This window comes from Phoxinus phoxinus (assembly GCF_949152265.1).
Source record: "Phoxinus phoxinus genome assembly, chromosome: 5".
Taxonomy (NCBI): Eukaryota; Metazoa; Chordata; class Actinopteri; order Cypriniformes; family Leuciscidae; genus Phoxinus; species Phoxinus phoxinus.
The window spans coordinates 24,968,927-24,981,410 of NC_136880.1; the positions used below are offsets into that span (position 1 = coordinate 24,968,927).

Genomic DNA, 12,484 nt, shown 5'->3' on the forward strand with positions numbered 1-12,484 from the left:
GATATTAAACAAAAACGTCTAAAATGTCTATAAAAAACAACCTCTGGTTTCACAGACAAGATTTAAGATAGTCCCAGACTAAAATGACCTGTTTTAACTGAAAGCAACTTGCACTGACATATCTTAAAATATGTCAGAGCTTGCATCTCAAGATGCTCACCAATAATGTTTTTTCTAAGGCACGTTTATAAAATTAAATGTCCTAATTGAACTAAGGTATAATCCTTGCTTAATCTAAACCGTGTCTGTGAAACCCATAGACAGGAGGTGAAACCGGGCCTACAAATTTGAAAAGTCTTGTTGCTTCATGCATCCACAAGACCGCTGAGTCGCTAAGGTGAGCGAGCGAGCGTGTGATTAGCTCATCCACATGTCAATCATTGTGTAGCCCCGCCCCCAGCTGACTCCCGTCGAGTGACGAAAGCACGAGCGCAGGTGCACAGGCTGGGAACTGCATCCAAACCACACCAAATAAACCTCCTCTTACGGTAAGCTCGGCTTTCTCTAGCAACATCATGACGCTTAATCTTGCTATTATTTCGAAATTATCCAAGAAGTCGCATAGAAACGTTAGGAAATCAGTGGTTTTAATTTAAAAACGGCGTAACCTACATTTGACATCGCTAACTGGGGTGGCTCATAAACAGCCTCTGCTGCTGTATAATAATCCATCGCTGCATGCTAAAACATGTCAACTGGCTTTTGACACTCAGCACACTGTGGCTCGCTAGCAGTAATGATGGATGCTATCTGTGTGTTTGTTTGATCGATGCGGTGTTAGTGACTCACTGACCCGAATGGAAATGGAAATCAGTCCGTGTGTTAAGCGGATAGATGCTAACCAGAGCTCTACGGACTTAAGTTAACGTTAACCATTATCAGCCATACAGCAGCCAGCAGACTCGCTCACACAGGCTGCCGTTTATTGTGAACGTAGCAGCACTTCACAAACGCAACGGTTTCCTGCTCCTATCTTGTACGCCAAGCCTGAACCATATGTTTGAATTAAGTTAAGCCTTGGTGTGTCTGCTCAGGTGGCCTTATTAATTACAGACAGAATAAACCAGAAATGAACATTCAGAGGTTGGTTTTTCGCTATGTGGGAAGGAAACCCCTTGGTCTTCCACTAGAAAATGGAAATATATTTTCATAATCTTTCCCTGACAACGTCGTGTGCTCAGTTCCTGACAGCCAGCTAAGCACAGGGTTTAGCCGGCACAAACCCTTTAAAATCCCTAGCTACACTGACTGCCTATAGCTCAATCCAGAAGGATACAGGGATAGTGCCAGACAGTTACACCCTATTCACTTTGAATTTGTATTGTAATTCAGCAAACAAACTAAATAGGAAAACATATTTGTTTTCAACACATTGCCAAGAACCGTTTCTGATGCCATTGTGCAATACGTATTGAATTGTACAGTATATGAATAATCAACCTTGTATGTATGTCAGTTGTCCTTATTGCTTCCATGGTAAATGTTTGGAGAATACACAAGAAGGAGTTTAGTTTATTGGGAAAGACACATTATCCTGTAGTTATCCGTCTCAATTGTCCAAAAATAATGCAGTTGGTTGCTTGAACATTATAGGCCTGCTTTTTTTTCAAATGTATTTTTTTAATTGATTGATTACCTCTATGAATTAGTATTGCAAAACCAACTGTTTTTTTTATTTTATTTTAACCATAGCAACTGACTAAAATACTGCTTTTTTTATTATGTTTACATCTGTCCCGTCCCGTCCCCCCCATATTTCTAATAGCCCTAGTTCTGACTATAACCAGTAAAATCTCAAACACACATTTATTTTATATTAACATTTATTAATTTAGCAGACGATAGATTTATTGTACAGAAATTCTGATTTTATTTTGTAAGAACGGCCCTTCTTTGTTTGACACTTGTCTTGTCTATGACATGGTAATTGTACACTTATCTATCTCTGTCCTGTTTCTACTGTTGCAAACCGTAATTTCCCCATTGTGGGACAAATAAAGGTTTTTCTTATCTTATAAAAAATATCATAAAGGACTTATATCTGTGAAAAAGTCAGGTTCCTTTTTGGTTCACCACCAGAGACAATTAACCTGAAATTTAGGAGCATATTTTTTCTTAATTGCACTTTCTCTTCCCAATAAAAGAAGAATGCACATTATACTTACCAAGGTACCCCCCTAAAAATAATTTAGGACTGAGACTCAAATTTGTCTCAAAGGCAATTTTTATGTTGATTTGAATAGATTACTATTATTACGTACGGTATGAAAATGAAAATATCGATTTTAAGAATGACCTTCTTTGGCAGTGAATCTATTTTGTTGTTGCAGATGGCCTCAGCAAATGATGCTCGATATGGACAAAAAGAGTCTACGGATCAGAACTTTGATTACATGTTTAAGATCCTGATCATTGGTAACAGCAGTGTTGGGAAAACCAGTTTCCTGTTCCGCTATGCTGATGACTCCTTCACACCCGCTTTTGTCAGCACTGTCGGCATAGACTTCAAAGTGAAGACCATCTATCGGAATGACAAGAGGATAAAGCTCCAAATATGGGTGAGGAGGTTATCCAAAGTTAGGCATGTGCCGGTATCACTTTTTCATGCTGCGATTAATTGAGAGAGCATTTATCACGGTATACGGTATTATCACGATATTGTAATTTTACAAGAGAAACAGGTTAAAAAAAAGAAACAAACTTCAGTTGTGTCCTTTTAGTAACTTTAATAACTTTTTAATGAACTAAAAGTAACTCAAACATTTAAATACAAATAAATATAAATAAAACAATATAAAATATAAAAGTAAACTGAACAATTATATCCTTTATCTCCCTGAATTGCAGTGGATGGTTGTCACGAATATGAGCGAACATGTTAGACGTGTTCCCTTGTTTTGCAGCCACTTTCCGTCCACATGTCTTACGGTCCCTACACACCGGACGCGAATAGCGCGTCAGGCGCGAGTGATTTCAATGTTAAGTCAATGCAAAGACGCGTTTTACGCGTGTAACGCGTCTTTGCATTGACTTAACATTGAAATCACTCGCGCCTGACGCGCTATTCGCGTCCGGTGTGAACGCACCATTACACAAAGGGAACTGTCTTCGATCAGCAATCCCTCTGCATTTTTTTGGAACCCAAAATATTTCCAAACATCTGACTTTACCCTTTTTGAAGGGGGATAAATTGTCGGCAGCGTTCCTCCTTCCGCCATTCTTCTTCTTCATGTGAGAATTTGAATGCGGCGCCAGTGCCCGTGGCGTGCACTGCGTGCAGTTTGATTCTACATGTGACGTGTACACTGTTTACATCCGGGTGCGCTCACGTGTTCTGCGCAGCATATACGCAGTGTTTGTTCAAGCGGTTGATGGAAAATAAGCTATAATGCACGTTCTAAAAATAAAAATTCGGATCTATTATTTTTTACGGTATTTTGAAGTGCCCACGATAACAATATCGTGTATAATCATTATCGTGATTTATCGAATTACCGAAAATCGGCACATGTCTAAAAAGCATCCTGTAATTTTCAGTTTTTCTTTCTGCTTGAGTCTTAAGTTTTGATCTGAGCTACATTTAATTGATTTTGGTTAAGGGGTGTTTAAATTAAAAAAAATAATCCACAAGACATTTTCATTCCAACTATGTATTTTTCAGGACACTGCTGGGCAGGAAAGGTACAGGACCATCACCACTGCATACTATCGTGGCGCTATGGGCTTCATTCTTATGTATGACATCACCAATGAGGATTCCTTCAATGCCGTTCAGGACTGGTACGATTGTGCTTTTTTGTCTGTGTTTCTGTCCAAATGCAGGCTGTCCTGAGAGCATACACTATATATTTGCATCAATCTGGTGTGATGTGATATGGTTCAAGCCACTAGTAATTCTACACTGAACACAAAATTGCTACACATGACACAATCACAGCGAGTCAAACATAGACTGTAAAAAAAGATGGACAACGCCCCTTCGCTCTCTTCCATTGATGAGAACTGAAGCCGCCACTGTCCCGATATGGCGCTGACATCTTGGGACTTGAGTCTGTGCAGTAGCGCTCTCGGGTCCAGACCTGAGCAGTATTGAGCAGGAAGTAAAGTCGCGAAATCAACGCTCCGCCCTCACTCTCGCAGAATCTCTCCCTGCACGTTTTTAAGTGGCATATGTCTCTGCTCCGTTCCTCCGTTTTCTCCAATGTCTGTTAATTGCAGTACGACAAGAGGCTTGTTAAAATAAATACAATCTCCTCAGTCCTCCGAAGATCCCGAAAAAAAGTCTGTTGGTGCTTCAGTGACTACTTCGCTCAGAGAACCTGTCGATCATGACGTTGCACCACCGTTTTTATAGCATCACCTAAAGAACTAAAAAAAAACATTTTAAAAACAAACACTTGAACTTATATCGGCGTGATAAAAACTTCTGAAAATGACAGGAACCACCTTAAGAAAAAATATATTTGAAGTGTACTTTAATTGTTTAGTTGCTCTCACGTCCCGTTGAATAACATGGGGAGGCGGGGTTTATGACCTATACTAGGACTAGTCACCGGGGGGCGATCGAGACGTTTTGGCTTCACTTTTCAGGACTTGTGCTGTCAAAACATTTGTGATGTTTAAAGTTGGCATGAAATGAAAATTCGCCCTGCCTATTTTCTAAATGAATGTTATTCTTATTGTGAACAATTCTTCTTTGTATGTTTCTTTTTTCTTTTTCTTTAAATTTGACCTCACCTAATGTTTTTATAATTTTACAAATCAGTCTTTCTGTGGAACGAAACATCTCTCTGGTGACGTATGGTGGGGTTCTCCAGTCATTTAGTATTTAGTCCGCTGAAACCCCGTCACTCCACAATCGACTGCAAGCTTGCATTTATCTACATTCGCATCTCAAAACCCAATGAAAACACAATGGATAGAACCATGTCCCTGTCCTACTTTTTTATTTTAATTAATTACACTTAGATGTACCTCACAATACAGAAGAAAAGATCTGGCTCCATTTAGTCGGGGATTGAATACATGGAGCCGGACTTTGGACCAATGAGATTTCAGGGTGGGCGGAGCTAACTGGCACAATGTCACAGAAATAGAACCAAACAGTGTTGGGGAAAGTTACTTTTAAAAGTAATGTTGAAATATTGTTACTCCCTAAAAAAGTAAATTTAACGCCTGTACAGTAGAAGGCGCAGCTCAAACCTTTCAGCTGTTCTGCCATTCTGGATCGCAGAAGAATAGGGTGCAAGGAAAAGAAAGGTCACTCTTTCTTTAGCAATAAAATAATGAAACAGATGTGATGTTTAACTAAAGTAATTTTTGCCGATGGTTGAATTGGATCATCGGAGGTCAGCAGCAAAGACACTGATTAAAAAAAGTGAGGTTAAATACATAAAGAATATTTGTGTAATTTAACATATTAATTATTGCAGGTGTTTGTAATATTATAATACTGAATCTGTTTTTGTACACATTTAGTCTAGAACTATAGAACTTGCTCATGATTTCTCTCAACACGGGGACAGAAGAGCTGTCAGTCAATAAATGGGAAAATATTGCATTACTTTTTTGAAAAAGTAACTGATATTTTGTTGTAAATTTGAAAGTAATGCGTTACTTTACTAATTACTAAAAAGTAATCCGATTACGTTATAACCAATAATGCATGGAACCAAACAACGATAAAATATCATGCCGCTTTTCGTGGTTGCAGCTGATTAGGATAAAAACTCAGATTTACACGAAGAGAGTTTTTATAACTTATTGCTTTATCACATCATGACTGGTACACAAGGACACAGTCAAAAGCGTTTAGTTTATGCGCCTTTTTAAATGGAATTTATCTGGTTTTTATTATTATTTAATTTAAAGTATATATTTTTAATATAGTTGTAGTTGAACTTCTTTTTAATGTTATTTAATTACAGTAGTAATTAGGCGGTTAAAATGCTTTTTCCTAATGACCTCTCATTGTTCTTAGGTCCACCCAGATTAAGACATATTCATGGGACAATGCTCAAGTGCTGCTGGTGGGAAATAAGTGTGACATGGAAGACGAGCGAGTGGTTGCTTCAGAGAGGGGAAGACAGCTGTCCGAACAGTTAGGTGAGTTTTCCTGAACAGAGTATTTTTTGCACTTTTGAGTCTAACAAGACTTTCATATGTAGGATGTTTTCCTATAGCTCTTATTTTAATTTGAGGCTTTTGCGTCTGTCACAGGCTTTGAGTATTTTGAGGCCAGTGCCAAGGACAACATCAACGTGAAGCAGTCATTTGAGCGTCTGGTGGACATAATCTGTGACAGGATGTCAGAGAACGTGGAGTCGGCGGATCCGTCCGTCGTGGGAAACAAGCAGGGCCCTCAGCTTAATGAGCAGCCACAGCGCTCCAACAAGGACTGTGCTTGCTAAGGGTCGCTTTCAACCTCTCAACCATTCCCCTGCAGATTGAACAATGGACCGCTCAACGAAGGAAGGCTTTGGTAAGAGAAGAGCTGATGGGATGCGGCTGAGAGCCCGTCTTCTCTCTGTCACTTTTGCGCGGTTGACATCAGCGCATTTATGTTTTTCAGATTATGTTGGTATCGGTAATTAATGCTCCTCTCATCCCTTAATAATTTAACTGAATCTTTATAGTACTTTGTGACTAAATTTCTGAATAATAAGAAGCATATTTTGTGTCAAATGAATTCCAACGTGAAATGTTCATGAGCATTTTTATGTATGTTTTGGGTTTCATCAAAGTCAAATTTACACAAATATCCCGAATACATTGCTAAGAGATATTTAATTATTTTCGAAACCGACCAATATACAGTTGGGACTGTATACAGACTGTTGTGTGGAAACCATCAGCATAAAGGCTCATCCCAAGATAGAAAGTTTGAATGAATCCTACGCTTGAATGTTTCGTAAAGCACTGTTTCGCTCTTTTATTTATTTTTTTAAATTAAAGAGTGAAAACTGAATAAAAACACTCATTTACTCCCTATTACTTTTAAATAACAGCAGGTGTATTTTGTAAAACATATTATATAAGTAAAAATGGTATATGTGTAATAATAGATGTAATTAGAAAGAAATAACTATGACGTGCTTAATTGCTTCTTGTTTTTGTAATATGAAAGAATTAATGAATTTAAGTGTTTTTTTCAGTTACATGTTCTGCTTTTACTCCGGTTCCTACACATAGTGGACTCAAACTCCCCATTTTACCATGAAGTAAAAGGTGTGAGTGTTTGTGTGCATGTTAGTATGTCATCCTAGTGTAGATATTTAGTTTCTACAGGCTGAAAACACAATAACACTTTAATAAAGAGAAACTTCATCAAATAATAGCAGCTAATGTGTTTCTGGACAAGATTATATTTTGAAAAGACAGTAATATTAAAACCAAATCTGTTATTATTTAGGCATCGGAAAAACTACAAATACTGCAAAGATATTAATTAGTTACCAGGTTGAATATGCACCAGTTATTGATCATGCATGTCAGTTAAATCACTAGATTGTTAATTATGTTGTTATTAAATATGCTTTATTTATTGCTTATTTATTTACATGCGTTTCGTTGGTGTACGTGTTCTGCTTTAGATCAAGAGGACTGGTATTCTTATAAAACAGGCCTGAATCGCTGAAATGTCTCACTTTTATAAATCACAGTTTTAAACACAAAAGAGGATGAATGATTGAAAACCTCATGTGCTGATTTTTCCCTATGCAATTCAGAAGCTTTGTTATACCAAATAGTCACTGGATATGTGGTGTTCATAAGGTGCGTAATTTATACCTTACGTTTATATCCTGTTTACAGTCCGTCCTAAACAAATAGCAAACCACTGGGATTTACATGTTTGTTTGTTTTTATGCAGAGAAGTTTGACACTAGTATGCTTTATATGTAGAATAATCACTGTTAAAGTCATAAAACTTAGTTTGAAAGGCAGAAGTTTTGGTTTTTGATACTCGTTTTGTTGTTGGGCAGTTTGAGTTTTGTTGGTTTGGTTTGTAAATTGTACAATAGTTCTCCAATTCCCACACTATGACACAAGAAAAGAAAACATTACGGTTATATATCATATAATGCTGTTTTTCACCCTGAGAGTGAATGGGTAGAATAAACCACTGTATTAGCAACTGATAAAAGCACGACTCTTCATGTTATGAGTTTTATTCTGAATGAAATGGCCTCGTGCATCTGTTTGAGTTAAATAAAAAGCTATGTTTGAATCCTATTGTGACTTGCTGTCATTGACCTGTGACCTCATTCGAGATGTAGTTGGGGCTGCTGCTGGACGAATGGATGCCCAAAGGTGTGATGATGTTGGTTTGTTTACAATGATCACTTTGCTTAGTTTATATTGAATCTGTATTATGTTTGAGACATACTCTTGTGTCTTCAGATTATTTAATTATTTTTTGATGAATGACAAGTACACAGATGCTAAACGAAGAGAGTCTTGGGAATTGAAATCATCCACGTGTTAAACGTACTGTATAAAATACCTTCTTTCCGAGCCTCGTCACATAATCTACACATTTTCTCTGAAAGATCAAAGAGCCATCGAGATCCGCACAGATTCATGTGCGGTGAACTTACAACTGGAGGCCTACAGAAACCCGTTACAACAAACACTCTGCGTTATATTACAACTCGTACAATATGGCTGCGTTCGGCTCTTGTTTTAAGATGTTTATGGATAATACCGCTGATGTCTATAGCATTTGTGATGGACAGATGATGTCATCCACCGTGGATCTTTTGCAGTGTAACAGGAGTTTGTTGGAAGTTTCTTGGGAACAGCCTGATTCTTCAATCTGTATGGACGGGTATTCTTCTGTCGTGGAGGACGGTTATACACACTTGACTCCAACAGAAGAGCTTTACACCACACAGAATGGACAGATACGAGGAGAAAGGATTATGTTCGACGACTCAAACGATTCACGACTCGACACGAACATGTCGCGGTTCACCTGCCAGTGGCTGGAGCGCCAGTGCTGTAAGAAAACCTACAGAACACTGAAGGAGCTCATCTCTCATCTGACAGCGGAGCATGTGTCAGGGCAATCCAGTTACGTATGTTCATGGGAAGATTGTTCCCGTCAAAGGAATCCATTCAAGGCCAAGTACAAACTGATGAATCACCTGAGAGTCCACACGGGGGAGAAGCCCTTTCAGTGCTCCTTCGGATGTGGAAGAGAGTTTGCACGGGCGGAAAACCTGAAAATTCATGAAAGGACACATACAGGTGACACTTTATTTGTTATTGCAGCTTTTTTTTAACCATATTTTCGTTTTAATTTTGATTCTCATGATATAATTTAATTTTTCGAATCTTCTTTTGTTCCAGGTGAAAAACCTTTCAGATGCCCCTTTGAAGCCTGCGAACGGCGTTTTGCAAACAGCAGTGATAAACAAAAGCACATACGTGTCCACTCACCTGACAAAAAATACATTTGCATGTACTGCAATAAATCATACTCTCATGCCAGCTCCCTCAGAAAACACACAAAGGTAAATTATAACTTACATTTGATATGTATTTTTTTCTTATAAGTTTATATAAGTGGTTTTACACAATCTATTTTTCTATCCAAATTGTGCTGACAGAAAATATAAAATGTACTTTGTGATTCAATAACTGAATTATATATTATGTTATTAAGTTGGCGAAATACTGACTTTCTCTTTGCATTTCTATCTTTTCTATCTCTCTCTTTCATCACTGCAGGTCCATCTGCCAGTCATGGTATCCACTCAGAACTACAGCTATGTGACCAGCTATATGGATCCAGCCTTTTTCAAATAATATTTTAAGTGGTGCTCTAGTACAAAAAAAATACTTTTTTTTTTAGTGTTAACCGTTCCACACCGGATGAATAATTGTATATTATAATAATTATATAATTTAATAATGTACACAGAGAAAACCAGTTACTGTAGGTTTGATTATGCAGCAATGAAATCGAACAATAGCTGTGGCTGAAAAAAACACCATGTAAATTTTACAACTGAAAACTAATTTGGGGGGAAAAAACATTTTAAATGCATTTAAATGTAAATCCAACAGCTCTTGTCTGCTGAATTAGCAAGTCTATGCTGCTACTAAAATCTATGTTGTACGTTTAACATACTGACATCCAACATAATAACACTGGTGGTAAAGAGGAAGCCACATGAAGAATCACAGGGCATGACAATAGCTGAGGTAAATATTAATTTATAGACTAATATATGCACACAGTGTCATACACAAATGACACTAAAATAATACAATAAACATTAATTTAACAAAAGATCTAACATAACCTAACTGATACTGAAACATAATTATAAAACATAATTATTTAAATGAACATTAAATGTGAGCTGTCACACGGTGAAACCTGGGAATGTCGGTTTACAGCCTTTTCACTATAAATTATAAGATGATTTGTTCTTTTTTACTTCCAAAAACGGTCCATTTAACATTATTTTACTGTACATGAAATGTTAGATCAGTTTTTCCCTGTGTATTGTAAGTGAAATAATATATTAAAGCATCATCTTTGACAACTATAAACAGTTTGCATGTTAGAATCTTGTAAGTTGCACGTCACAGTTACAGCATGTGATAAATATTTGTATAAACTAAATGTGTTACCCGTCAGTAGCTAAAACTCTAAACACAAGTGTCGCACATGTTTTAATGCAGAATCATCTCAACTTTGTTGTTGTCTTGTAAAGTGATCATGTTCTCTTCAAGTGTAATAAAACATGAAAAGGCACAATTCAGTTTCAATCAGAACATTTTTGATTAGGCACACAATTAAGAGCATTGTGAATGACACCGCTAATAGCGAAAGGTAAATTGGAATGCTAATGTAATGCTCACAACATTAGTTGAGGGTAATTCTGGAAAAGACAATGTGTTCTGTTCACCTAGACAGAATAAATCACCCGCGCATTGATCTGATGTCAGCAGTAATTGTGTTGATAAGAACAGGCTAACCATCACAGCTAATCTCTCTGTGGATAAAAGCCTCTAATACATTAGCATCAGGCTACATTTAATTTAAACTGAACTTAAATTTCAATTCCTGTGCGATAGAATAATTATGTTTGGATTCTTTGAAGAATTGGAACAGAATCTTGAGATTGTATGTCCAGTAGGCTAACCTATAACAATGGTTCTAAACTATTCAGTGTAACTGCACACATGTAGTTAATAACATGCTGTATGAATGTGTTTTATATTTACTATTTCATAAATAATTTTATATCAGTTCAAAAAGGACATATTAAGTGCAGTTGCTACATCCATACATTCTCCAAACCGCTTTATCCTCTGCAGGGTCTCGGGACTATATTAACATGATTAAAGGGGTGGTAAAATGCCCTTTTCACAAGATGTAAAATAAATCTCTGATGTCCCCAGAGAGAGAGAGAGAGAGAGTGTGTGTGTGTGTGTGTGTGTGAAGTTTTAGCACAAAATACCCCACAGATATTTTTATATAGCTTGTTAAAGTTGTCACTTTTTGAGGGTTTGCAAAAAACGCACTGTTTTGTGCCTGGCCCTTTAAATGCAAATGAGCTGCTGCAGAGGGCGGTTTCAAGAGCTAGTGTGCTCACAGCACGCAGACACACTAAAATGACAGAAACTGTTTTGCCTTTAAAAAACGGAGTCAGACAAAGATGGAGAGGCTCAAGAAGAAGTGACAACATGTAGAATGCAACAGGACGTCTCTGAATGGTTAGTTGATGAATGTATGTTGCTGATGTGGAGTTAACTATCTTCTATTAGCATATTCTGTCATGGTAATCTATAAATCGCTTGTAACTGTTGTGACTCGCACACAGAGTGACTTTCTATTGCATGTGAGAAGACGGATGCTAAAGTTTGAGCTGACTCACAAATGTACAACAACTTTTCCTCTTTTCAACATGGACTGCGTGTTCCCGGGGGCGGGGTTTATGTACATTTTAGGGTTGGTGATGTCGTCATTTTCTTTAAAAGCAAATATCTTCCTTTGCTTTGAACTTTGAGCGTTGTAACTTTGCAGATGTTGTTTATGCTCAAACAGCAACATTTCACACTAACTAAAGTTAGAAAAGTGAAATCATACTCACCCCTTTAAATATATAATTTTTGAGAGTGATCCCCAGCGATTCTCATTTGAAAGGTTCTCCCACTGGACCGAATAGTTAAAGCTGCACCTGTCATTTCGATGTGCAGCTGTCAGAATACCTGCATGCATTTCTCATTTCCAGCAGTATGACAGGCCTTCAGATGCTCTAATAATGTTCATATGCCATTTGCATACTTCATTGATTGGTGTTTTTCCCTTGAGTGTTTCCTGAGTACTATAGCTCTTAAAATCACACTATCAGTGCAGATGTTAATGTGTTCACTATATGGGTACTGTTAACAAAAGTTAGTTAGAATTGAAAGTTTGTTAGAAACTTGACTTGTAAAACTGTCTACATACAGGGAGCCACATGGT

General features: G+C 37.4%; 2 protein-coding genes across 2 annotated transcripts; both read left to right on the forward strand.

The window, feature by feature from the left end:
* Positions 1 to 311: 311 nt before the first annotated feature.
* rab3aa (RAB3A, member RAS oncogene family, a) lies at positions 312 to 8,231 on the forward strand. Its single transcript, XM_079613027.1, has 5 exons — positions 312 to 488; positions 2,331 to 2,558; positions 3,662 to 3,780; positions 5,981 to 6,105; positions 6,220 to 8,231. Exons 2-5 carry the CDS (start codon positions 2,331 to 2,333, stop codon positions 6,408 to 6,410), a joined length of 663 nt encoding a protein of 220 aa, XP_079469153.1. The 5' UTR covers positions 312 to 488; the 3' UTR covers positions 6,411 to 8,231.
* Positions 8,232 to 8,530: 299 nt separating this feature from the next.
* LOC306998735 (transcriptional activator GLI3) lies at positions 8,531 to 10,679 on the forward strand. Its single transcript, XM_079613025.1, has 3 exons — positions 8,531 to 9,249; positions 9,352 to 9,515; positions 9,733 to 10,679. Exons 1-3 carry the CDS (start codon positions 8,661 to 8,663, stop codon positions 9,808 to 9,810), a joined length of 831 nt encoding a protein of 276 aa, XP_079469151.1. The 5' UTR covers positions 8,531 to 8,660; the 3' UTR covers positions 9,811 to 10,679.
* The last annotated feature ends 1,805 nt before the right edge of the window (positions 10,680 to 12,484 follow it).